Source organism: Heteronotia binoei, chromosome 1 (genome assembly GCF_032191835.1).
Source record: "Heteronotia binoei isolate CCM8104 ecotype False Entrance Well chromosome 1, APGP_CSIRO_Hbin_v1, whole genome shotgun sequence".
Lineage (NCBI taxonomy): Eukaryota > Metazoa > Chordata > Lepidosauria > Squamata > Gekkonidae > Heteronotia > Heteronotia binoei.
Window position 1 is genome coordinate 215830971 of NC_083223.1, and position 26384 is coordinate 215857354.

The following is a 26384-nucleotide window of genomic DNA, read 5'->3' on the forward strand; positions in this document are numbered from 1 at the left end:
GTGCAACAGGCAAGTGGGCTGGCCATTGAGTGGCCAGCACAGAGTGGGCAGTGCAGCAAGGCAAGGGGAGAGTTAACACACCACACAAGTCTCACGGGTCTTCTACTTGTCCTTTCTTCATTCTAGATTTTCTATATAAATGAACTATGGAATGCATGTTATACTCCTCTTGCCCTAAACTCTTAGCACAAACATGGAGAGTGTGTGCAACATTACTCAAAGAAATCCTTTTTAAAATTCGCATCATAAAATCCTGATTTGTTTCTGCACTACTCCCGCTATTATGTTCAGACTATTTGCTTAAAATAAGCATTAGACCACAAGACTTTGAAAAATGGCATAGCTCCTGTTTTGCTGTAGATAAAGGGAACGTTCAAAAACAGAAAAACAACTGAATGTAATTGTTTTGCTCAGGAAGAGGCAGAATAAATGATGTCTGCCCAGGAATCCAACCCAAACATTCCCTCCAACTTGTTTGGCTAGAAGCAGCTCTTTTTAAAAACCCAGCTTAGAAATGCTTACCATAAAAATCAAAGGGGTTGGAATGTTCTGGACAAGTGTAACCACAACCCCCAAAAAATGCAATCATGTCTGATGGCCCTCCACAGAAAACTAATTCTCCAAAACTCATGATGCAAATTTTATGAAATACCTTTTTGGGAAAAACAGAAATACATTAATGTGAAAAACTCTAACAAGAACAAGGTTTTGAAAATGCACAGTGTATCATATTGTGGCGGGGGGGGGGGGAGAGTCCCTCCAAGAAAGTATGCCTTGGGCTACAAATTAATGTTTGTGATAAAGGAAAGTGGAAAACCAAAGCTCTGAAGGGCTCAGATACATTCAGATCTCCGAAGGGCTCAGTCATCAGCACTTCTCTGTGGAGCATTCCTTGAATCAGAGAAGTGAAACACCTCTGCACATATGGAAATCTGTGTGTTCATGAAGCGTCCTCTAGTGAGCTTCAAGATGTAGTTCCAGCTTCCTCTAAGTCAAGTGGCTCTTCTGTTTGAAGGAAAGCCACATGTTATTGGAAACCTTCAAACTTTGGTCAGTGGATGATAGGATAGGAGTACAATTTACCCCAGAACCTTGGATTTTCAGCAATGTTCTCTGATAACTCTCATACTGGGGTGCGACTAGCCAGTGCTGTAGCTAAGGAGCCTCTGTACAAATTAAGTAGCTCTTATGTTTGGAGGAAAAGTCTTTTCAATTGGAGAAAGATTCCTTAGAAAAGTGTCAAACTTTGCTTAGTGGTCTCATAGGGATGCTAGCCTCCAGGTGGAACTTGGGGATCTTTTGGAATTACAAATCATCTCCAGACTACAGAGATCAGTTCCTCTGGAGAAAACTGATACTTTAGAGGGTAGACTCTGTTGCATTGCACCCCACTAAAGTCACTGTCCTCCCCAGACTCCATGCCCAAACTTCCAGGAGTTTCCCAACCTGGATCTGACAACTCTACCCCCCACCATCACCTGCAAGTGGCTGCGGGGAGGCAGCTGGCAACTCTAGGCTGGATCTATCCCATTATTTCTTTCAAATATAGCTTCTATGGAAGCCTAACAGAATGGAAATCTGTGTCTTGATATTTCTTACCTGGAAAAATTCTGATCGTGGCTGGTGGATTGTAATAATTACTATCCTGCCTTTTCGAGCAAGTTCTGAAAGCAGCAATACAATCTGATTGGCTGTCATGCAGTCCAGACCACTTGTTGGTTCGTCTAGCAACATGACCTCTGTGAAAACAGCAGGAATACTTCCTGGAAGTTCAGCTAAATCCATGTGCTTTAATTGCAAATAGAGGATTCCTAAATCTGTGTTAGCCTCATAGTACTCAAGCAAGGATGAGGGCTTTACCAGGGTCAGTCATTGGACTGAAATAGGATTTACCCTTTCCCATTCACCATTTCTCCCTGCCTAACCTTACATTCTCCCTAATTATTCTCCTTCCTCCAGTCAAGGCCAGAAATACTGGAAAGCAGAAAAAGGCTGATGGGGAACATGCAGGATATTAGTTAAGTGCTCTTCGCCCATCACTAGTTATCCTTTGTGAATGCCCTCCCAGTTCAAAATTGTTGTCAAAACCAAAGTCAGTTCAATAATATTTATTTATTTATATTTTCTTATATCCTGCCCTCCCCGCAAACCAAAGTAACATGATGCAGTAACATCTAGTTCCGTTGCTAAGTCATTTGTTGATTAATTTGCTTGCTAATAGCACAATAGCCTTAGTGAAAGGATTACATTGCATTCTAAGCACTTACACCTTTCTGTCTATATAGTAAGATAGAATGAAAGTATTAAGATTTTCTTTGTGTATGATAAATTGAATAATTTTCATATTTGCTACATATATATTATATGCAAGCCACTTTTAGTGTCTGTTAGGAAGAAAGCTGGGATATAAATAAAATAAATATTTTTTTTAAAAAAAGATTTTATACCAATGTTTACTTTTAGAAATTGGTATATAAGGTTATTGAACACTACCTTATACTCAGTCAAATCATATACAGCAAGGACAATTTTGCCTACTCTGACTGGCAATGATTTGCTAGGGTTTCAGGTGGAGATATTTCTCTTCTCATAGTACCTGATCCTCTTCACTGGATGAAACCAGGGACTGAACTTGGGGCCTCTGGCATGCAAAGCAGATGCTCTAGAGCCAGCTCACAGCCCTCACCCTGTTATTCTGGAGTATGCTTCATAAAATCATCTTCAAGCATACTAATACCTATTCCTCATTGTGCATACCAGTTCATTTGATAATGCTTTCTTGAACATAAATATATTATCTCCCAAACTTGGATGGCTTGATGATATAGATACCAGCATCAGAAGCCTCAGTAGATGGAAAACATGTGAGAAGTTCTCTTCCAGATCATGTATGGTAAAAGACAACTGATTACTGACGCAGTGTGGGCTCTGATTGTTGGGTGGGACATTTTGTAGTGATAATCACACCATAAAGATAGCATATAAGCTGAACCAAAAGATCCCAAGTACCCATGTGCAGAGTCTTCTTGAGACTCCAGAAGGTTTCTGCAAATCCGCATAGGCAGAACTGGGCTGGATGAACCACTGAGCAGCTCCTCATATCCAACAGTACAAACTTGCCATCCTTTTCTTAGAATTGGGTTATTGTAAAACATTTTCCTATGCTGGTTACTTGCAGTCTTCATCTCCCATCAGTGGCCAAGCAGAGATTGAAACTCAGACTCTGTTAAATCACTGCTGAGTTAGGTTATAGATTGGGCTTCTCCTGAAAGTAATGATTTTGGCTCTGTGACAGATTGAAAGTTCTATTGAAAAACACTGGGTGGAGGTGGGTGGTAGGAGTGTGTACCAGGCAGAAGTCTAATAAAAAAGGACAGAATATTTGTTTTGTTCTGAAAAGCTACATGCCATACTCACGGGGATCTTGTAATAACTGTGCTGCGACTGAAACGCGACGCCTTTCACCCTCAGAAATTCCCCCCAAAATACGGCTTCCAATTATGCTGTTAGCAACATGTGTGAGCCCCAGCTCAGCCATAACAGCATCAACCTGCAAAACACATGACAGAATAGGAATGTTTTAATACTCTTAATTCAGAATGATTGTGGAATAGGATGCCCTTGAAGGATTTGAAAGAGAAAGAAGTCATCATACTATTTCAGTTAATTACTAACAGTGCCACCCTAAGCAGATTTATTTTCTATTTCCATTGAAATCAACAGATTAGAAGAACATGACTCTGCTTAGGATAGCAGTGTCTGTCATTTTCAGTGCATCATGTTTTTACTTTATTTACCTGTTTGAATTGAAGTGGGTGGTGCATCTATCATTTTCCGATCAGAGCCATCACAATGCAGAATTTGGGCTGTGTGGATTCAACCATTCAGTGCTTTCATGCACAGGTATAGAATTTAGCTTCCTGGAAACCTTCCCTTCAATTTAAAACCAAAAGCAGGTTTCTAGCCCTTCTGGCTAGAGAGCCAGCATGATGTAATGGTTAAAGTGTAGGACTAGGATCTTCCCAGTCCACGTTTGAATCCCTACTCTGCCCCAGAAGCTAGCTGGTTGACCTTGGGACAGTCACAAACTCCCAGCTTAACCTACCTCACAAGGTTATTGTGAGGATAAAACAGAGGAATGATGCAAGCTGCTTTGGGTCCCTCCCCACTGGGAGAAAAGTGGGATATAGAGTAAATAAGTAAATAAATGGCTATGGATACAGATTTGAAAGTGTGTAGGCAATTCCTGGTAAAATGTCCAATGCTAGTGGGTGAGTGGAACTAACAGAGATAGAAATGAATATATAAAAAAGAAATAAATACAAATGCATAATTTCTACAAAGACATACAAATTAAAGTTTTTAGCACAGAATCATAATTTTAAAATACTACAGAGTATATATTGCGCAACTTCCAATCAAGCTGTTTCCATACTGAGATACATTTTACATCAACAATGGAACCAATAGATGTTCCAAGTATTCCCCAAATAATGGTAATGGGAACAAAATTGAGCCTTGGGAGATTAAATTTGCTTAGGATCTGCTTCTGGCCAGCTGTGTGACTTCAGTAGACTCAGGAGGGTACAACTTCAGGTAGGATTGCTGATTCCTTGGATAGTGAAGAAGCAGACATTCTTGTAATTAATTTACCAGTTCCATCCCTAAGAGAAAAAAAGTGCCCAGATTTTTACCAACTTGGATTGCAATCCTGCAAAATATTAGGCTGTTTAAATCTTATTGCCTTCAGTGGAATTCAAGCAGTGTGTGTACAGGATTATACCCCTATTTTCTGAGTTCAAAGACATTTCACCCAATATATATTCCAAAAGAAAAAGGTACAGACCTTCTTTTTTATGAAGTCACAGGAATGTTTCTGAAGGGCCAGTAAAGCAATGTATGTCAAAGTTTCTTCTACGGTGAGGTAGCTTAGCAAAGTATCATTCTGAAAGAGAAACACATGCACTGTTTTAACCTTGTAGGGGCAACCTAATTGTATAAATTCACTAACTTCTGTACAGTCAATCTAATGCAAAAGAGCAGAACCACAGTAACTAAAATATACTTGTTGGTCCCTTTTTCTTGCGATTGGAAACATAGGTGTAAACTACATGGGGGCTTGGGGGCTCAGCCCCCCCCCGCCGGATTTTCCCAGCAGGAACTGAGCCCCCTCCGGGCAACCAACACAGGACTTGGGGGCTTCCATTTTAGTTTTTCAAGGAGGAGATTATCTTCAAGGACATGGATGGGGTGGTAGAGTATGCATGATTTTCCCTCTGGGCTGCAAAGAAGTCAGTGGTGATCTTAGAACCTCAGCTTCTTAGAAATGCTAATTGAGCTAGAAGACACAAATGGATTAGATATTTGGATGGAGAAACTTCTCCTCCCTGGCGCCAGAGTCTAGGTGTCAATATGCATATTAACCAGTGTTCCTAAACTCTAATTGGGTAAATCAATACATTGGCAGAGGATGGGGAGATCTGGTAACTTTCTGGCAATAGCTTTTGCAGCACACAGGAGATACAGACCTCTCTGAGATCTAGTTAAAGTGGCTATTTTTTTCATCCATCCAGCCGATCTAGAGTGTTGAAAGATGCTTGATATTGTAAGGTAATTGAGATCTGCAAAAGTTTTCAGTTGTATCTTTAGATTCTCTAGATTAATGATTAAAGTGTTAATATCCAGCACATATCAATCCTTATAAGTTTGGTGTCTGTTGGAAAATAAAGCCTGGCTGGCTACACCCACTTTTAATGTACCAACAGTTAGGCTGCAGGCTCTCTTTGGTGGATTCAACATACTTGCTTGGTTCCAATTTACATTTGGGGGGAAAGTGAGATTGAGTGTGGGTGGACATGAAGATCAGAGGCCTTTAAAAATTTCCTAATGGATTCAGTTCAGGTGGGGTAGATATGTTGAAGAAGAAATTGGGGGGAAGAATAACACAGTATTACTATGTTGCATACATATTGCTATAATATTTGGGGGTTCTTTTGGCAGATAGATATTTTGTGTCTTCTTCAAGCCTGTGATTGTTTACATTCATTTAAGTGAATGCTGAACCAGATCCTTTTGAAAATTAATGGCCCCAGCAAGCCTCCCCCCCAAATGACTATACTCTTAAAGACTTGGTCAAGTAGGTGTGTATTGACAATTGTTCACCACCTAGGTATAGGGTTGCTGTTATGTCTTGCATTTCAGTCCTGAAGTTACAACACAGCAAATGCTACAGAGGCGACCAGTGGAAGCCCACTGGTCCCCGTATGTAGCTCGCTAATACACTCCTCCAATCAAGATCTGTGGCGGGAAGTTTAACTGGCCTGGATTGGACATGGCCAGATGGAGGGTTGTTCTGGGGTATGTATATAATCGGGACCCAGCCCGCGTTTCCTCGCCTTGTGATGTACTCGCCAATAAAGCATGTTGCCTTCAACTCGTCTCGTCACTCAGTACATTACAGTGGCGACGAAGGTGGGATCCTAGCCAGGTAACTTCCCAAGTGGGACTTCGCTGACCTGGCCGGAGACGAGGAAGGCACGCAGTCTAGGGAGACTGAAGTGCCTGCCGCCGCCATGGCTGACCCAAGTGGGACGATGGCCCACCTTGTAGAATTCGACCCTGCCAATCCCGATAGGTGGGAGACCTACACTGAGCGGGTCGACTGCTACCTATGAGCGAACATGATTACGGACAACAGCCGTAAGAGAGATGTGCTCCTGAGTGTCTGTGGGGAGGCCACATTCAAGATCGCAAAGGGTCTCTCGGCCCCCACGAAGATCACGGAGAAAACGTATGAGGAAATAGTCAGACCCCTGACCAGGACCTTCTTGCCCCAGCTATCCATCATTGCCCGCCGATTTCTCTTCCACAAGAGGGATCAAGGGGCGGGAGAGATGACCACAGTCTACCTGGCCACCCTCCCCCAACTCTCAGGGAACTGCAGCTTCAACAAGCTGGATGAAGCCCTGAGGGATTGATTCGTCTGGGTCCTCCAAGACGAAAGACTGCAGCAAAAGCTCTTTGCAAAGGAGGAGCTCACCCTCCAACTCGCCTTCAACGAAGCCACCGCATTTGAGAGAGCCACCAAAGCTTTCCACAATCCACGAGCAGAAGCCGTCCACCAAGAGGAAATGGCGCCGAGCAACCCAGAGAAGGAGGAGGCACACCAGCTCCGTTGCCAACCAGGAATGGGGCCAAGAGCAACCAATCAGCCACGAGCGACCAAGAGACCAACCAACACCAAGTGCGCCAGCTGTGGGGATCTACACAAGTGACGGGACTGCCCCTAACGCAACGTAGACTGCAGGAACTGTGGAAGAGTGGGCCACATAGCACAGGCTTGCCGGGCCAAGGCCATCCGCATATGCCAGTCCACCAACCACGACTTGACCAATGCCTACTCGACCACATCGACTAGCCTGCGGGTAATGAACTTGCCCCTCACCACCCCCGATAAGGTCAGGGTGTGAGTCCTAATTGAGGGCGCTCCATGCCTAATGGAGCTGGACTCAGGCTCCTCCATCTCCATAGTTTTGGAGGAGTCTCTAAGAAAACTTTGCCCCCGTGGCCAGCCCAGGCTGCGACCGGCTGATTTCATACTGTGGGATTTTGGGTTGGGCCACTGTTAGGGTAGAGTTTAAGAACTCAAAATCTCCTTGTTGTCCCCGGGCCAAAGGAAGCCCGTTTGAAATCTACTAGGGATAGGGCCTTCTCCATAATGGCCCCTTCCTGGTGGAACCAGCTGCCGGAGGAGGTAAGGGCCCTGCGGGATCTCGCTCAATTCCGCAGGGCCTGTAAGACAGTCCTCTTCCGGAGGCTTACAACTAACCGGCACTTGAAACTTGAAACTGAGTGTAGTTTTTATAAGATTGCTGTATGTTTTAATGTTTTAACTATGTAAACTGTGTGAAATGTTTAAATTTTTATATTCTTATGTTAGATTTTATATGCTGTAAGCCGCCCTGAGCCACCTGGTGGGAAGGGCGGGATACAAATTACAAATAAACTAAACTAAACACAAAACAAACTGGACATACTCGTGGTCAAACACCAGCTCACCACATTACTGGGGCTGGCCTGGTTTTGACCGCTTGGTATTCAGATACTGGGGGTGCAGCAGTTGCGAGCGCAAAATTTCGAGCACATGTGCCGGGAATTTCTGGAAGTGTTTGATGGGTCCCAGGGGTGCTACAAAGGGCCTCCCATCACCTTACCACTCAATCCCCACGTGAGACCAATAAGGCTGAAGGCCAGGTGAGTTCCATTCGCTCTTAAGCCAAAAATAGAAGTGGAGCTAGACTGCTTCACGGCCCAGGGAGTGCTAGAACCGGTTTTCTATGCTGCATGGGAAACACCCACAGTCACTCCAGTGAAGCTGAATGGAGATGTGTGCATATGCGCTGACTATAAGTGCACAATAAATAAGGTACTTCAGGACAATCCATACCCCATTCCGGTGGTCAGCCACGTACTGGCAGCCCTAGTTGGCTCTAAGGTTTTTGGGAAACTGGACTTGGCCCAGGTGTACCAGCAACTCCCGGTGGACACCGAGACAGCAGAAGCTCAGACCATTGTGACTCACAGGGGAGCTTTTCGGGTGCGGCGGTTGCAATTTGGGGTTAGTGTGGCTCCAGGGATTTTTCAGAGCATAATGGATTCTCTTCTCAAAGGGATCCCCAGGGTGCAACCATTTTTTGATGACGTTTTGATTGCCACCCTGGGCGCTGAGGAGTTCAGCAGCCGTCTGCGTGAGGTACTCTACCGTTTCCAGGCGGCCGGACTTAAAGTAAAGCGGGAGAAGTGTTCCCTTGAGGTGTTGAGGGTAGAGTTCTTGGGGTTTGCAGTAGACACCGCGGGCATCCACCTGACGGCCGACAAGACCAGGGCTATTGTCCACGTCCCAGCCCCCACGTGTAAGACGGAGTTGCAAAGTTTCTTGGGATTATTACATTTTTATCATTCATTTTTGCCCCACAAAGTGGCCATCGTAGAACCCCTTCATAGGTTCCTCAATAAAAACACCCCATGGGTCTGGGGAAAGAAGCAGGCTGCCACTTTTCAGGCAGTCAAGGACCTCCTAGTTTCCAATGATGTGCTCCACCATTTTGACAAATCCTTACCAGTGATTCTGGCTTGTGATGCTTCCCCGTACGAGGTGGGCACCATTTTGGGGCACCAACTCCCAGACGGGAGGGAGGTTCCCATGGCCTATCATTCAAGGCCCCTGACTACCGCCGAGCGCAACTATGCCCAGATAGTCAAGGAGGCCTTGGCAATAGTGGTGGGTGTGCATAAATTCAATGACTATCTGTATGGTAGGCGTTTCACAATCGCCACGGACCATAAGCCGCTACTGGGCCTCCTCGCCCCAGACCGCCAGATGCCACAAATTCTGTCACAGCGTGTCCTGAAGTGGAATCAGTTCCTCAATTCATACACATGTGCCCTGGTCCACCGCCCTGGCAAAGCTATGGGACACGCTGACGCCCTCAGCTGCCTGCCGCTGCCCTCTATGGACCCGGATCCCACCCCTGCCCACCATGTGATGCTTATAAAGACTCTACCAGAGAGGCCCCTCCACACCGATGAGGTAGCTAAGGCCACGGGTAGAGACCGCATCCTCGCCCGTGTTTTAGACTGGGTGGGAAGGGGATGGTCCGCGGGCAAACAGGATGCAGAATTCAGGGCGTTCACATCACGCAGAGAAAAACTGTCCATGCACAAGGGGTGCCTTCTCTGGGGAAGCAGGGTGGTGGTTCCCCCCCCCCATTGCGGAAACAAGTGCTGGAAGCCGTACACAAAACACATCTGGGGATAGTGCGGATGAAGGCCCTGGCACGTAGCTATGTATGGTAGCCGGGAATGGATGAAGAGATAGAAGGGTGGGTTCGAAGGTGCCAATTCTGCCAAGAGTCCCGGCCTGATCCGCCCAGTGCCCCTGTCCACCGCTGGGAGTCCAATAGGAGGCCATGGTCCCGGTTACACCTAGACTTTACGGGGCCATACCAGGGCCAAATACTCTTTATTTTTGTAGATGCATACACCAAGTGGTTGGAAGTGATTCCTGTAGCTTCAACCTCCACTGTGGCGGCGGCCAGAGCCTTGCGTAGGGTCTTTTGCACTCATGGGATCCCTGATACCATCATCACGGACAATAGGACCGCTTTCACCTTCTGGAAATTCCATGTTCTTGAATAGATACCTCATCCAGCACATTCGGTCTGCCCCCTTCCATCTGGTCACCAACGGCCAAGCAGAGCGCATGGTGAGCACCACTAAAGAGGCCCTGGGTCGCATTGTACAGGAAGATTGGGACCACCACCTGACAGCCTTCCTATTTGATAACAGAATCACTCCCAACCCCGTCACTGGGTTAAGCCCTGCCGAGTTAGTAATGGGGAGGAAGTTGATCACGAGGCTAGACAGGTTGCATCCTGACCGGGCCACGGACCTCCGCAGTTCCCCCAAAACCAGGGAAGCCGCTAGGAGGTTCTTTCCAGGGGATCCGGTGTACGCTAAGAACTTTGCAAGCGTCCCAGAGTGGTTAGCCGCCCATGTGCTGCAGGTCACCGGGTCCCGCTCCTACGAGGTCTCGTCGGAGGGGGGGGGGAGATCCTAAGGAGGCATTTCGACCAGCTGCGCCGCCACACTTTGCTGAAGGAACCGACAGCAATCGGGGAGCAGGGGAGAATTGACAGCAACACTCCCGGGAGCTACCCAGCCTATGCCGACCGCACCGACTATATGGGCGGAAGAGCACCACAGCGGTGGGAGCGACCCCCTCAGAGAGGAGATTCCGGAAGAGCGACAAGTGGCGGACAGTCCTCTTCCGACGTCACCCCACCATGAGGAACCAGCCGCCCCGCCAGCCACGGCGGCCGCTCCAACTCTCCAAATAGCCCTGAGGAGGTCGACCAGGGAACGCAGGGCGCCAGCCTACTTGAAAGACTTTGTGTCCTGAACTAGGAGAGGAGGAGTGTTATGTCTTGCATTTCAGTCCTGAAGTTACAACACAGCGAACGCTACAGAGGCGACCAGTGGAAGCCCACTGGTCCCCAGATGTAGCTTGCTAATACGGTCCACCAATCAAGATCTGTGGCAGGAAGTTTAACTGGCCAGGATTGGACCTGGCCAGATGGAGGGTTGTTCCGGGGTATGTATATAATCAGGACCCGGCCCGCGTTTCCTCGCCTTGTGATGTACTCGCCAATAAAGCATGTTGCCTTCAACTCATCTCATAAGAACATAAGAGAAGCCATGTTGGATCAGGCCAACGGCCCATCCAGTCCAACACTCTGTGTCACACAGTGGCAAAAAATTTTATATATACACACACACTGTGGCTAATAGCCACTGATGGACCTCTGCTCCATATTTTTATCTCATCACTCAGTACATTACAGTTGCCAATCCCCAGTTGGGGGCAGGGGATCCCCCAGTTTGGAGGCCCTCCCCCTGCTTCAGGGTCATCAGAAAACATCAGGGGGAAGGGAAATGTCTGCTGGACACACTCCATTATTCCCTATGGAGATCGATTTCCATAGGGTATAATGGTGAATTGATCTGTGAGTATCTGGAGCTCTGGAGGGGCTGTTTTTTGAGACTAAGGCACCAAATTTTCAGCATAGTATCTGGTGCCTTTCTTCAAAACACCATCCAAGTTTCAAAAACATTGGACCAGGGGATCCAATTCTATGAGCCCCCAAAGAAGGTGCCCATATCCGTCATCATTTCCAATGGAGGGAAGGCATTGAAAAGGTGTGCAGTGTTGGAGCAAGAATCTACATAAACCCAGTCTGACAGCTACAGTATGACAGCTGGTGATCTAGCTGCCAGGCTAGGTCACAGTGACCTGATCAGCAGACCGGCTTGAGCCGGCAGAAGCCAAGTGATGCAATCTGCTGAGTCAGCACGGCCAGGATTGGCTGCTTGGACTATATATGATCTGTGTGTGCATCACACAGGTCTCTCCCTGTGAGATGGTGGTTAGGCGAAGCACTTTGTCCGTGGAGGTGATATTGTATAGACTGCACAAGAGAGCACTTGTTGTGTATATATGTTAATACACCTTTTGGCACTAGTTGCACGTGTCTGCCTGATTTTCTTTCCTGAAGCCCTGTGTCGGGCAAGTCATCTCCCTCACTCTGCTACTCCCGCTCCGACAGGGTTATGGGCCCAGGGCGGTTCCGCTGCGCGGAGGAGAGAGTTGAGAGTTGAGCTGACTGTGAGTTTGGAAAGAGCCGGAGGCAAGGAACGCCGGTGAAGGACACAGAAGCACCACCGTTCTCTGTTTGAGAGCCAGAGGGACGTCGGCAGCCAGCCGTGAGGAGGAGTCGGCACGATGGCTCAGCAACAGCTTGGAGTAGCCGTTGAGAAGCTCACCTCAGCCAACTACGCGGTGTGGAGCCTGAGAATGCAACACTACCTCAAGCGTGAAGGGCAATGGCTGTTCGTGAGTAACCCCCCTGCTGACTTATCTCCTGCCGAGACTGTGTTATCGGATAAGGCACTGGCCAACATAGTGCTATCTATAGGAGATGACCAGCTGGTTTATGTGCGAGGGAAGGACACTCCCAAGGCTGCCTGGGACGCGTTGAGTGCGGTGCATGTTAGCACCACTGCTGGTTCCCTCATGGCCTTGACAAGGAGGATGTTCCGCACCGTTATGCCGGCTGGAGGGTGTGTGAAAGATCACATCAAACGGCTAACGGACTGTTTCGTTGAGCTGGAGGCAAGAGGCAAGACTGTAGCTCCAGACGACAGAGTGTACATTTTGCTGTCGTCGTTGCCACCTGAGTACACTCCCCTGATAACTTCTCTGGAGACGGTGGACGTAGCGACCCTGACCATGGAATACGTCTGTGCCCACCTGCTTGACTTCCAAGAGAGAATTGCGGCCGTGAGCTGTCCGGGGGTGTCGGCCAGGCAGCGTGCTGTTATCGGTGTGTCCGGGAAGACAGCCAAGAATGAGCCAGCTTTTGCTGCTGGCAGGCGTCCGAAGGTGGAGGAAGTGGAGCCGACTGCGTTTGCAGTCCGTCGCTGCTATGGATGCGGGTCGTCGCAGCACCTGCTCCGAGCTTGCCCTGAGAGGGAGAAGAGGCGGGGGCGTGTGCGGCGAGAGCGGAGGACCGCCAGCCCGTGTGAGGAAGCAACCCGGCTGGTCACGTCTGCAGTAGAGAGCACAGGGTCTGCTTGGATTTTAGACTCCGGGGCAACGAGCCATCTCTGCTGCGAGAAGGAGTTGTTGAAAAACATTGACAGTCCTGAGCATAAGTATGTGAGATTGGCTGATGGGACCACTGCCAATTCTGTTTGCTCAGGCAATGTGGAATTTCCTGCACTGAAATGTATGTTGCAAAATGTGTTGTATGTACCCTCACTGCAGTCTAACCTGTTGAGTGTTAGCACACTGTTTGACCAGGGATACCAGGTGAGATTTGAGAAAACCCGCTGCAAAATCCTGGGAGGTGGGGGAAAGTTGCTTGTGACAGGAAAGAGGGAAGGTAAACTGTATGTGGTCCAGAGTGATTGTGCCCAGGTGGCTCAGGTGTCGAATGAGCCTGTGCACAATAATTGTATACATTTGCTCCATAGGAGACTCGGGCACTGCGGATTTAGGGCGTTAAAGAAAACCCTGGAGCTTGTGCCTAGTTTGAAAGTAAATCCTTGCAAATGTTACTTGGATTGCCAGGTCTGCAAGAAGACCAAAAGCAAGGCGTGTGCTGTTGCTAAAGAAAGCTCAAGGGAAAGCACACGAGCCCTGGAACTAGTCCATTTAGACGTTATTGGCCCATTGCCAAAGAGTCTGTCGGGGAGGAGATACTGCTTGGTGGCCACCGACGACCACACGAGGTACGCGTGGGTTTTCACCATGGTGCATAAGTCTGAGGTGTATAAGACATTCACCAAGTGGGTCAAAGCAGTGGAGAGACAATTAGGGGTTAATCTCCTGGCTGTACAAACCGACAGAGGGGGGGAATTCTTATCTAACCAGATGAAACGTTGGCTGGAGAACAAGGGCATTGCCCACCGTCTGACGAACCCAGCAACGCCCCAAGAACATGGGCTATCCGAGCGAACAGGCGCCGTGTTACAAACATTAATGCACAGCATGCTCGAGGATGCAAAGCTGCCAATTCGTTATTGGGCGGAAGCGATGCATTGCTCGGCATACGTACATAATAGGGTTTGGTGTAAGCCTGTAAATGATTTGCCTTATAAGCGGCTATATAACCACTGCCCAGATTTGAGCTTTCTGAGGGTATTTGGAACCCAAGCCTGGGTGAATATTCCTCTGAAACATAGAAGGAAAGGAGGTGACCGGGCAGTGAGCCTAATTTTTCTGGGCTACAAGCCAAGGGCCAGGTGTTATCGTTTCTGCAATAGCAAAAGCAAGATAACACTTAGTAAGAGTGCCCAGTTCAATGAAGAAAGCAGCTGGCCAAGGTTGCACTCCTTGCAGAAACAATTTGTCCTGCTGCCAAGTAGCAATAACGATGTTGGAGCGCAGCCCAGAACTCCAGCCCAGGAGGTGGCACCCAGTGGGGCTGGAGAAGGTGAGCCGAATGCTGGCACAGAGCCTGACGAGCAGAGTCAGGAGGCAGAGCCTCAAATGCAGGAACTGGAGGTAAAGTGTGAGAGTCAGGAGGTTCAACACCCAATTACAGGGGCAGAGCAACCAGCCCAGGAGGTGGGAACAGAGCAACCCGAAGAAGACAAAGCTGGTCCAAGCACAGGGCCACGGGTGTCTGCCAGGTCCACCAAAGGCCAACGTCCCGCTAGGTACAAGTGTCCCTATGTCACTCTGACTGTCAATCCAGACCCACCCGGATTTGAGGAAGTGTTAAAAGAAAAGGCTAAGAAATGGAAAGCCTGGGTGGCAGAGTGCGAGGCAAGGGAGAAGGAGGCTGAAGCCAAGCGTCTGAAAGAGCTGGCTGAACAGGAACACGATGATGTGTTTTACAATCATGATGAGTTCCTGAACGAATTCCGGAAAGGGTTCCGAGCTACGTAAATATGAACTGTAATGTTGCTGGTGGACATGTATGTAAACTGTGTAAAGTGTTTTGGTGCACTGGGTTTAAATAGATTAGGAGGTGTGTTGGAGCAAGAATCTACATAAACCCAGTCTGACAGCTACAGTATGACAGCTGGTGATCTAGCTGCCAGGCTAGGTCACAGTGACCTGATCAGCAGACCGGCTTGAGCCGGCAGAAGCCAAGTGATGCAATCTGCTGAGTCAGCACGGCCAGGATTGGCTGCTTGGACTATATATGATCTGTGTGTGCATCACACAGGTCTCTCCCTGTGAGATGGTGGTTAGGCGAAGCACTTTGTCCGTGGAGGTGATATTGTATAGACTGCACAAGAGAGCACTTGTTGTGTATATATGTTAATACACCTTTTGGCACTAGTTGCACGTGTCTGCCTGATTTTCTTTCCTGAAGCCCTGTGTCGGGCAAGTCATCTCCCTCACTCTGCTACTCCCGCTCCGACATGCAGTCCCTTTAAATGTAATGGCTAGAACTCCCTTTGGAGTTCAATTGTGCTTTTCACAACTTTGCTTCTGGCTCCATCCCAATGTCTTCTGGCTCCACTTCAAAGTCTCCTGGTTCCACCCCCAAAGTCCCCAGATATTTCTTGAATTGGACTTAGCAACCCTACCTAGACAGATACAACTAACACAAATTGGTTTCTAAGCATATAACAATATTATTGCGGCTTATTTTACATGGTGGTTTTTTGGATAAAAAGTTATAAAATACTTTGACAAATTTGAAATGCTATTATAACAATTTAGAAGCTGCAGGGATTACATGATTAACATGGCTATCCACTATAGCCACTGGCCAACGCCCACCTTTTCCTGGGTTTGGCTTGGTCCCTGGGCATTTAGATATCCTGTACGGGATATCATAAATAGATCCCTCTTGGAAGGGCAATTTCCAACAGCATTGAAAGAGGCCATGGTCCACCCCCTCCTAAAAAAAAGTACAGCAGACCCGGCCGAATTGGCGAATTACCGACCGGTCTCGAACTTACCATTTTTAGGTAAACTTATTGAGAGGGCAGTGGCGCTACAGTTACAGAGTTTTTTGGATGACACTTCCGCCTTAGACCCCTGCCAGTCCGGCTTCCGTCCAGGTCATGGCACGGAGACAGTGCTGGTCGCCTTGGTCGATGACCTCCAGCGGCATCTGGATCGCCGGCTCGCCGATGCAGGGATTAGGGGGTCGGCCTTACAGTGGCTCTCCTCCTTCCTTGATGGTCGGGGACAAAGGGTGGCAATTGGGGGAGAGCGGTCCCGGAGGCACCCACTAGTGTGTGGAGTGCCACAAGGGGCAGTCCTCTCTCCGATGTTGTTTAACATCTACATGCGCCCCCTTGCCCAGATTGCTCGGAGGTTTGGGCTTGGGTGCCATCAATATGCAGATGACACCCAGCTCTATCTACTAATGGATGGCCGATCTGACTGCGTCCCAGAAAACCTGGACCTTGCATTGCAGGCCGTGGCTGGCTGGCTCAGACTGAGTGGGCTGAAGTTGAATCCAGCGAAGACGGAGGTCCTTTGCTTAGGTTGCGGTGCCCCGGGAAGTGAAATTCCCTTGCCAGCTCTTGACTGTGTGCCGCTGAAAGTGGCCCACAGGGTCAGGAGCTTGGGGGTTCTTCTGGAGCCTTCATTATCAATGGAGGCACAGATAGCGGCCACTGCCAAGTCCGCGTTTTTTCATCTTCGGCAGGCAAAGTAGCTGGCCCCCTTCCTGGAGCGCCGGGACCTGGCAACGGTGATTCATGCTACGGTCATCTCGAGACTGGATTACTGCAATGCCCTCTACATGGGGCTGCCCCTGTGCCGAACTCGGCGGTTGCAGCTGGTGCAGAACGCTGCGGCTAGGCTGCTATTGGGGCTCCCAAGCACATGCGGCCAGGGCTGCGCGAACTGCACTGGCTGCCAGTGGTCTACCGAGTTCGTTACAAGGTGCTGGTCATAACCTTTAAAGCCCTATATGGCCGAGGGCCTGCCTACCTGAGAAACCGTCTCTCCCCATATGAGCCCCAGAGAGCACTGAGGTCAGCTGGTAAGCACCAGCTGAATATCCCTGGGCCAAGGGAGGCCAGATTAAAGACCACCCGAGATCGGGCCTTCTCCATTGCGGCCCCACTACTGTGGAATCAACTCCCGGAGGAGGTACGGGCCCTGCGATGTTTAGACCAATTTCGCAGGGCCTGTAAGACATACCTCTTCAAAATAGCCTTCGCCCATACCGAGCTAAGATAATGCCGCTGTGTATGTTTTCTTTTCTTTCCGCTGAACTTAAGAAGATCTATTTAGCACCTTAATGTTAATTTTAATGTAACTGTATATTGATTTAAGATGATTTTATTGCTATGTTTGATTTTATTGCATTGTATTGCATTTATATGTTGTGAGCCGCCCTGAGCCTGCTTGTGCGGGGAGGGCGGGATACAAATAAAAAGTATTATTATTATTATTATTGTTGGAGGGGTGCTCCCTAAATTTATGGGGAGGGAGCTTCTCCATAAATTCATAGGTAGTGATAATGGAGACCCCTCCCTGTGATGTCACTGGCTCCTCCCTATGATGTCACTGGATCAAATGTCTCTGGCTGGGCCCCAGCCCCCCCCCCCCCCCCGAAAGTGAAAAGTCTACGCCCCTGATTGGAAACTATGTTGGCTGAATGCATGAAAGGGACATGAGATCATATTCCAAACTCCCATGCATTCCTCATCTATGGGTGTACATAGAATATGTGCAAAAATATGGAAGCTGAATTTTAAAAACCAGACCTGGAGAACATAAGAAAAGCAGTCTTGAAATTGATCCCGATGCAGCTCACGTCCATTGACATAAACCTGCCCGACAAAGTTGCTCTTATGGCTGAGTCTTCCAGCTATGGCATCCAACAGAGTAGTTTTCCCAGATCCTAGTACAAATAGTTAAGATAAATGATCTGCCAGCATTTGAAACAACTTCTGTAGCTATCCCTGCGAGTACAGTTTGAGCTGACACATTTAGGAGGTCATTATATTTATGACATTAAAACATAACTTGTTGATATGTGCAGATAAAATATTATGTTAAAACAGCAGACCAGGTTGGGTTTTCTTTTCTGGCTGATTGGCAACCCAGTAGGCTGCCTTTGAAACATTACATTCTTCAAGGGAAACTCAATAGTTTCTACAGATTTGGAACTACAACAATAATTTGTTCTATCACAGCCATATTGATAGGCAGTAGGTACAGGATTAACCACAGCAGTCACATACATACACCCACATTCCTAGTCCTCAATATTTGCCAATATGAATGCAAGACTACATCAGCTTTCCTGGAACCATTTGAACTACAGAGCCCATAGGAGATGTTAGATGTATAAGCTGTTTTTTCCACTGCAAAGCTTGTTACAATTAAAAACATAAGCAAACATTATAAAATATAATTAATATTTACAGTGCATACATGGATTTTAATTGGTCCAGAGTTTTAGCTAGCTGGCATCCTGTGCTGGCATTCTGTCAGGGGCTGAATCTAATGCTAACTAAGGATACCAAATTACCAAGGGAGTTTGCTCCAATTAAAAAAGAGCAACACAATATACATCACCAGGTTCACAGTGAAACCATTCACAAGGCACTTTCATATCCAGGGCACAATTTGAATTGTTTTCCAGCAATGTAATGTTCCTAAAGCAATTTATGGTTTGAGATTGATCTCTAAAGAAGGATACTTGGTCCTAAATATATATATACCTTACACAGTTAACACTGTATCTTTAGCTATGCCCTTTGCAAATCTGGATTTGTTACCATATGATTTCTCATGTCTATCTTAAACTCCTAAAATATTCTTCCACTTGAGATTACTTAGATGAACACATTAATGCTAATGTGTGCCTAATATTAATGCTTCAAATGGAGAGAGAGAGACAGAGAGAGAGCGAGAGAGAGAGAGAATTCAAGCCAGTCAGCCAAGGGTAGTTTAGGAGTGGGGGAGCAACTAAGGTTGGGGCATGATAGAAATTTGCATGGGGTATAGAAGGAACATTTTCAAATGGAGAGAGATAAGTGGAAGGGATTTAAAGCCCCAATGTATTTCAATGTATTTAATTTATTCTGTATTTTTCATTTCAGATGTTTTCTGTAAACGGGGGTGGGGGGGTGCCCAAATGTTCAGGAAATCTGTTTCATTTCAGTGTGGCCCCAATCTGCTGATTTAGATATCTGCAGATTGGGGCCACATTTGAGAAATAGATATATAGACATACCAAACCATAAACAAATCATAATCACAACAAATCCTCTTAATATGGCCCAAAGGTCCCCCAGCAAGATTCCATGGCAGCATGGGCATTCAGCCACTACACCACACTGTTGAAATTCTGACCTGACTCAGAAACATAGATATATTTACTTACCAGAATTTCCTAAAATGCCCATGATTTCGCCACTTTCTATATGAAATGAAACGTCTTTGAGAATCTGCCTTTTCCACTTCCTATGGTAGGAGGGTATATCCCACCATGATCCTACACGTTCCCTTCAAGAGGAAAAGGGAGAGAGAAGGAGAGAGGCACATGAAGAGTAATTTGGAAGAATTAAAAGACCTTACAAATGTAGTCCAAGGATCTTTGTTGTCACAGGGCTTTCAAATTTGTGCTCCCCATATTTTTGTATCCAAGAAGAATCAGAAATACTATGCCAGGATTTTCTGACTATAATTGGTATACTTTTACAGGATGTAAAGAATAATTTCAGAGAAATTGGATTTTTTAAATGAAATCAACCACTTAAATTGCTGATATAATATATAATGGAGAATCCTTTTGGATATCTTGAGTCAATGACAGGGTCACAATTCTTGAAACAAGCTGAGGATTAACCTTGATCAAACATACTTTGGTCATGATTGTATTCTGCTTATTCTGGCATTATTTACATAAATATTTCTATCTTGCTTCCCCCCCCAATGGAAACCTGAAAGAGTTTAATACATTGTTTTACCCTCTTCCATTTTATCCTCACAACAAACCTGTGAGGTAGGTTAGGCTGAGAGTATGTATGACTAGCCCAAGGTCATCTGGCAATCTTCTATGGCAGAGTGGGGATCCAGTCTAGGTCTTCCAGATCCTCATATGACACACTAGCCTTCTACAATAGTGGTCCCTGGTGGATAATTGAGATAAACTCTCAACATATGCAGCTGCATGTACTTACCTGACTGCATAAGACACCTTCACAATACTAACACTATTGTGCGATATTAAAGCCATCTTCCTGTCTTCTCCTTGGCATTCCAGTGATATGGGTCCAATCAATATGTATGTTTTTCTCTGGTGATTACCAGTCAATGGTAAGCTAGTTAATCAAATTAAAACACATGTGTTCCAAAAGCATTGTACTGAGTAGCTCTTGAACTTCTGTGATCCCAGTCTGTTGCTTCTTGCATTTAAAAAAATTCTTTCCAGTTGCTCGTCCACCATCATTATCTGATGAACCTTTAGTCAAAGGGAGTTTTTTTTTATTGTAGTACAATGATAGCAACAATTGTTTACTAGTTACAGAAGTAGGTGTGGACCAGATGAAAGCCAGTCTGGGTGAATTTCCTAGAGAGAAAAGGAGACGGTAGTTAGGCTTTAAAATAAAAGGAGAAGAAAACACACAATCAATTGGAAATAGAGTTTAAAAGGAGGTGATCAATAATAATCACAGCAGGAAAATAAAGATGGATTGTTCCACTGTGAAGGAGGACAACGAGAAGGTGAGCAAAATTTTAAGACTGAGATCCAGAAGTATGACAAATCAAAAGGATTTTAGTCAGGTTTTTGAAATGTAAATAAATCAAGAAATGTAATCAGAAAACTTCATATTTCATCTAGATTGATTAACACTTGAACTAGTACTGATATGGAAAGCATTAAAATGATCTTATTAGGACATCAAAATGTGAAGGAGCATTAAGAAGTCACTGATGTGTTAGTCAAATCCTCCCCCCCCCCATCACTTTGTCACTATCACTTCTGTTGTAAGCTCATTGGAGGCCTGAATGTTTTGCTATGTTGTGTTGAAAAGTGCTCTGCTTGTTGATCGTGCAAGTACTGATTCAGTAGTCAATGTGATGCAGCAACTCTAGAGTGTGCATTGGAAAAGGGCTCAATGGTAAAGCATTTGCTTAGCACATGGAATGTCCCAGGCTCAATCCCTGGCATCTCCAGTTAAAAGGATCAGGTAGTCCATGATGTGAATGACTGAAACCCTAATGAGACACTGCCAGTTTGAGTAGACAGTACTGACTTTGATGAACTGATGGTCTGATTCAGTATGGCAGCTTCATATGTTACCTCTCTCTCCTTTTGTTTTTAAAACCACTACAGTTTTAAGAAAATGACTTTCTAATAATGATTTCTACAGGCAAAGGTAGGATTCCAAGACAGTATTTTTTGCTCAGAAGATGATAGCAGTCTGTATTTCACATACAGTGGCAAATCAAATGTTCTGGAGGTCAGAGACCTCAACTATCAGGTGAGAAGTTGGCTTTGCTCTATCTATGATCCATCATTATTGTTGTTGTTCCTGCCACCAATTCACAGCTGACTTATAGTGACCCCATCGAGTTTTCAAGGCAATAGATGTTCAGAGGTGGCCTTCCTCTGCATAGTGACCCTAGTTTTTGCAGTCTCCCATCCAAATACTTGCCAGGGCAAACCCTGCTTAGCTTCCAAGAACAGGATACAAGGGGTAATAAATGGGCTTGGCAGCAATCTGGTTAACATAGTCAAGCCCATCTAAAAAGAACTGAAGACCAAAATATGGAACAACCAGATGATATTTCAAGTTTCTTTGTTGGAAAGGATAGATGTTGGGTACAAGGGAGTCTGGTAATGGCAAGAAGGGGTACTAGAATTAGTAGAGTTTTAGAGATTAGAGATGGAAGGGACATGAAAATGGGTAGACACTGATAAGCATTCTAAAGGTGACATTGCTGGTCTGAACACATGTTCTCTGCCTTGAAAACAAATGCAGCAAATGTGTATCTTCACTCTTAGCATTTTGTGGGACACTAGGAAAAAATGTGCCAGCTCTGATATAGTAAAATTGAAGGCTCCCTCTCACTCTTCTGATCAATCCTATAGCCTGCCCTATCTATGAGACATTGTAATAGCCTATCTATACAACGTTATAGAAGTGATTCAGGTGTGTTCTTGTAACTTAGGGATTTTAGGGGGAAGGGAGTATCAGGTGCTGCTACTCTATGGAAAATCTCAGCTGGGCACACTCTGAGGTTGGATTTCTCACAACAGTGTAATTTTATCTAGGTTTTGATACATTTTATTATTACATTTTAACTGCAACTCTTAACTTGTACAGTAGTATTCCTGATAATATTTTGTTTTGTCAGTTGGATCTGGTCATGGACTGTAATAAAACTGAATCATTAGATTTAAAATGAAGATTACTCTAGCTCTTCTGTAGTTTAAGTTCATCTGTGGGTAAATGTTTGCCTATATTTTGACTTTTTAACTATGTTATTTCTCACTAGATTGATGTGGCCTCACAGATTTCATGGTATCAGAAACTATCAGAGCTAAAGATGCCTTGGACATGTGGCACAGACCACAGTTCCCATGTGATGGCCATCCAAAATTTGACCTTTAAAGTCAGAAGTGGGCAGATGCTTGCCCTCATAGAAAGCTCTGGTAAGAAGTATTGCATTCTGATTTGAACCAGTCATCTCTGCATATTCTACCAGTCCATCATCAGAGCAAAGTCATCTACTTGAGAAAAACATTCTTTATAGACAAATATTCTAAACCAGAATGCTAAGATCACCAGAACATAATTAATGAATACAAGGAGCCCTGTCTTTCTGGGCACTTGATTTAATTTAGAATGTAAAGTTTACCATTATTTTTAACATTTTCTGCCAAATAATTTCCTAAAACAGTTTCCCCACCCCAAAGAGTTTAATGATTTTTTTTTAAAAAAAATCTAGTCAACAAGCAGCTCAGTGTCCCATAACACTAGAACTCAGAGTCTCCCAAATTAACTAAGTAGCAAGAGCTCCAAATCAGATAAAGAGTAAAGGAAGAAGAAGACCGCGGATTTATACCCCACCTTTCTCTCTGAATCAGTCCAGAGCCGCTTACAATCTCCTTTATCTTCTTCCCCCACAACAGACACCCTGTGAGGTAGGTGGGGCTGAGAGAGCTCTCCCAGAAGCTGCCCTTTCAAGGACAACCCTTGTGAGAGCTACAGCTGACTGAAGGTCATTCCAGCAGGTGCAAGTGGAGGAGTGGGGAATCAAATCCAGTTCTCCCACATAAGAGTCTGAACACTTAACCACTACACCAAACTGATAAAGGTAGTCCCCCATGCAAGCATCAGTAATTTCTGATTCTGAGGTGACATCGCATCATGACGTTTTCATGGCAGACTTTTTATGGGGTGGCTTGCCATTGCTTTCCCCAGTCATCTACACTATACCCCCAGCAAGCTGGGTACTTATTTCACCAACCCTGGAAGGATGGAAGGCTGAGTCAATCTTTAGCCAGTTATCTGAACCCAACTTCCACCAGGATCAAACTCAGCTTGTGAGCAGAGCTTGGACTGCAGTACTGCAGTTTACCACTCTGCACCATGTGGCTCCTGTCGCAGAGGAGGAGCCTCGTGGTGCAGAGTGGTAAGCTATAGTAAAAGGTAAAGGTAGTCCCCTGTGCAAGCACCAGTCATTTCCGACTCTGGGGTGATGTTGCTTTAGTCCAAACTCTGCTCATGACCTGAGTTCGATCCTGGTAAACTCTGGCTCAGTATAAGGAAATGTCATGTGTTCAAATAGTATAACAATATCACACTTGTTCCATGCACACAGTGTCAGTTGTCTGTCAGGAAATGTTTTTGCTTGGCCAAGCTCTGAATATATTAAGCAAGATAAATTGTCTTAATTTAACCTATATACAGAAACACTTATTCCTACTGGGAAACGCTTTTAAAAAGCAGGGCTTTTTTGTAGAAAAAGCCCAGTAGGAACTCATTTGCATATTCAGCCACACCCCCTGACACCAAGCCAGTCGGAACTGCATTTCCTGTGTGTTTCTGCTCAAAAAAGCCCTGTAAAAAGATTTCTGCTTCTCCCCCACCCTATTGATTGTATACAAAAGAAGTAATAGGTGAGATTAATAGCAATATATACCATAAGACTGGGTATAGAAAAATGGAACATATTTTGCTGAATGACTATTATATTATGATGCATTTGATGAGCTTTCTTTTCTTTTCTTTTAAAAAAATGCAACCTGTATTTTTGGAAGACACAAAATATTCAGTTGGGAATCTGGCTGAAATTTTACACTTTCCCTGCTCAGCCCATCCTCTTGCATACAAGGAGTCATTGCTGAGCCTATATGCTGTGATGGAGACTTTAACACACAGTAGTACTTCCAGGGTCTTCCACTACTACCTGTCAAAGAACATGAGTTCTGATGTTCTCTTGCAGGTAATCTATGAAGAGAGCTTTAGAAGTTAAGTGTAATGTTCCATCATTCTACAAGGACTTAGTATGCTGCTGCAATTCAATAACAATTGTGCAATTTATGTACAAATTCCTCATTCTTCGGATTAATCCCCTGAATATTTCCCTACTAAATTCTCTTGTATGGTTTCTGGAAATGTGCTAAACCTAAGCCATAGCTGAGGAAAAACTGCCAAGTATTTGCTATGGAACAAAGGCCAGTCCACAGTCTGTGCTTATATGAGGAAAGCTTTTCACGATAACTTACATGCCAAGGCTGTTTCACATGGCAGCTGTAACGTATGGAATGGTGATTCTTGTGAATTACACATGTTGTATATAGAATATCTGGTTGGGTGCTATCCATGGTATAGCTGTAATGTGAAATTGTTGCCACAAGTCAACCAGTTCCATTATTCCACAAATCCTACAGAGATACGCTGTCATGTCACATCAAAGTGAATGAAAGCTGTGCTACAGCATATTCATGCTTTAGAACATCTCCCATTCATTTTGGAAAACCACACTATGGAGGAGGACTTTCTGATGGATTGTATTTAGTTTAAAAGAGTTTAATAAAGGAGAGCCAATTTGGTATAGTGGTTAAGTGTGTGGACTCTTATCTGGGAGAACTGGGTTTGATTCCCCACTCCTCCACTTGCACCTGCTAGCATGGCCTTGAGTCAGCCATAGCTCTGGCAGAGGTTGTCCTTGAAAGGGCAGCTGCTGTGAGAGCCCTCTCCAGCCCCACCCACCTCACAGGGTGTCTGTTGTGGGGGAGGAAGGTAAAGGAGATTGTGAGCCACTCTGAGACTCTTTGGAGTGGAGGCCGGGATATAAATCCAATATCTTCTTAATATACCAGAAAGAGAACCATAATGTGCATCAGGCAAGGCACACAGCCCACAAGCTATGTCCAGTGGGTTGCCAATCAGGGGCATGATAAATGATCAGTTTTGCCAGCCACCTGAAAATGACATGGATTCATATTATTTCTGGCATAGTTACTGGGCTGGATGCTGCAGATCTGTTTCATTAATGGCAGCATCTTCATGAATGGCAGCACAAGTGGTTTTTTCTTGACAATAGCAGGTTCTTTGAGCCTTTCACACGAGGGGATGCCTCCATTCACCAAGAGAAAGTGCTGCCATTATTAAAACAGAACTATGGGATCCACCTCATCCTCCCTGGGGGAGGCATAGATTTTGTAAAGAAGCCATCAAACCATAGATGTTTAACATTGTAATCTATTATATTTCTAGCTTGCAGAAGAACATCTTTGTTCGATGTGATAACATGTAGGGACCATGGAGGCAAAATTGTATCAGGTCAAGTTATAATCAATGGAAAACCCAGTACCCACCAACTGGTTAAGAAGTGCATTGCTCATGTACGACAAGATGACAGACTGCTACCCAACTTGACAGTGAGGGAAACATTATTGTTCGTTGCAAAACTGCGTCTCCCAAAGACATTTTCTGAGTCAGAAAGAGAAAAAAGGGTAATTACAAAGAAAATTAACTTATCAAGACTTTATTTAATAACATTACTTAAGTGACTGTGCAGCATGTTGGATAAAGAAAAACTAATTTGAATGTGATTATTTGTTTTTTTATTGTTAAAGTTTGTTTTAGCTATCTTTGGTTTTCATTTGCCTTGCCATTGAGTTTTGCTTGGTTTACACTTTCCTACAGAAATTTAAGAGTTGGCAGATTGTTAATGCAAGCACTTCTCTAACTCCTGAAAGGAACACAAAGAAAAATGGATTACAGTCATTTTTTAAAGTTTTTTTTGTAGTTTTTGAAATTTTTAATCACTAATGTAAGATAGAGCACTTGTTTTCATTTGGTAGGTCAGG

At 45.3% G+C, this 26384-nt stretch overlaps 2 protein-coding genes across 2 annotated transcripts in view; one reads left to right on the forward strand and one right to left on the reverse strand.

Annotated features, from left to right (window-relative positions):
- ABCG5 (ATP binding cassette subfamily G member 5) overlaps positions 1-20291 on the reverse strand; it is a 37872-nt gene extending 17581 nt beyond the window's left edge. Inside the window, exons 1-7 of the mRNA XM_060246741.1 lie at positions 20236-20291; positions 19437-19558; positions 17809-17945; positions 4847-4945; positions 3418-3550; positions 1600-1739; positions 523-652 (exon numbers count right to left, since the gene is read on the reverse strand). Coding sequence (XP_060102724.1) covers positions 523-652; positions 1600-1739; positions 3418-3550; positions 4847-4945; positions 17809-17945; positions 19437-19558; positions 20236-20291 — 817 coding nt within the window. The remainder of the gene's footprint in view (positions 1-522; positions 653-1599; positions 1740-3417; positions 3551-4846; positions 4946-17808; positions 17946-19436; positions 19559-20235) is intronic.
- A 452-nt stretch (positions 20292-20743) lies between these two features.
- Positions 20744-26384, forward strand: part of ABCG8 (ATP binding cassette subfamily G member 8) — a 29898-nt gene continuing 24257 nt past the window's right edge. The window contains exons 1-4 of the mRNA XM_060246864.1: positions 20744-20779; positions 21430-21540; positions 22559-22715; positions 25789-26027. Of these exons, the coding sequence (XP_060102847.1) occupies positions 20744-20779; positions 21430-21540; positions 22559-22715; positions 25789-26027 (543 nt within the window). The remainder of the gene's footprint in view (positions 20780-21429; positions 21541-22558; positions 22716-25788; positions 26028-26384) is intronic.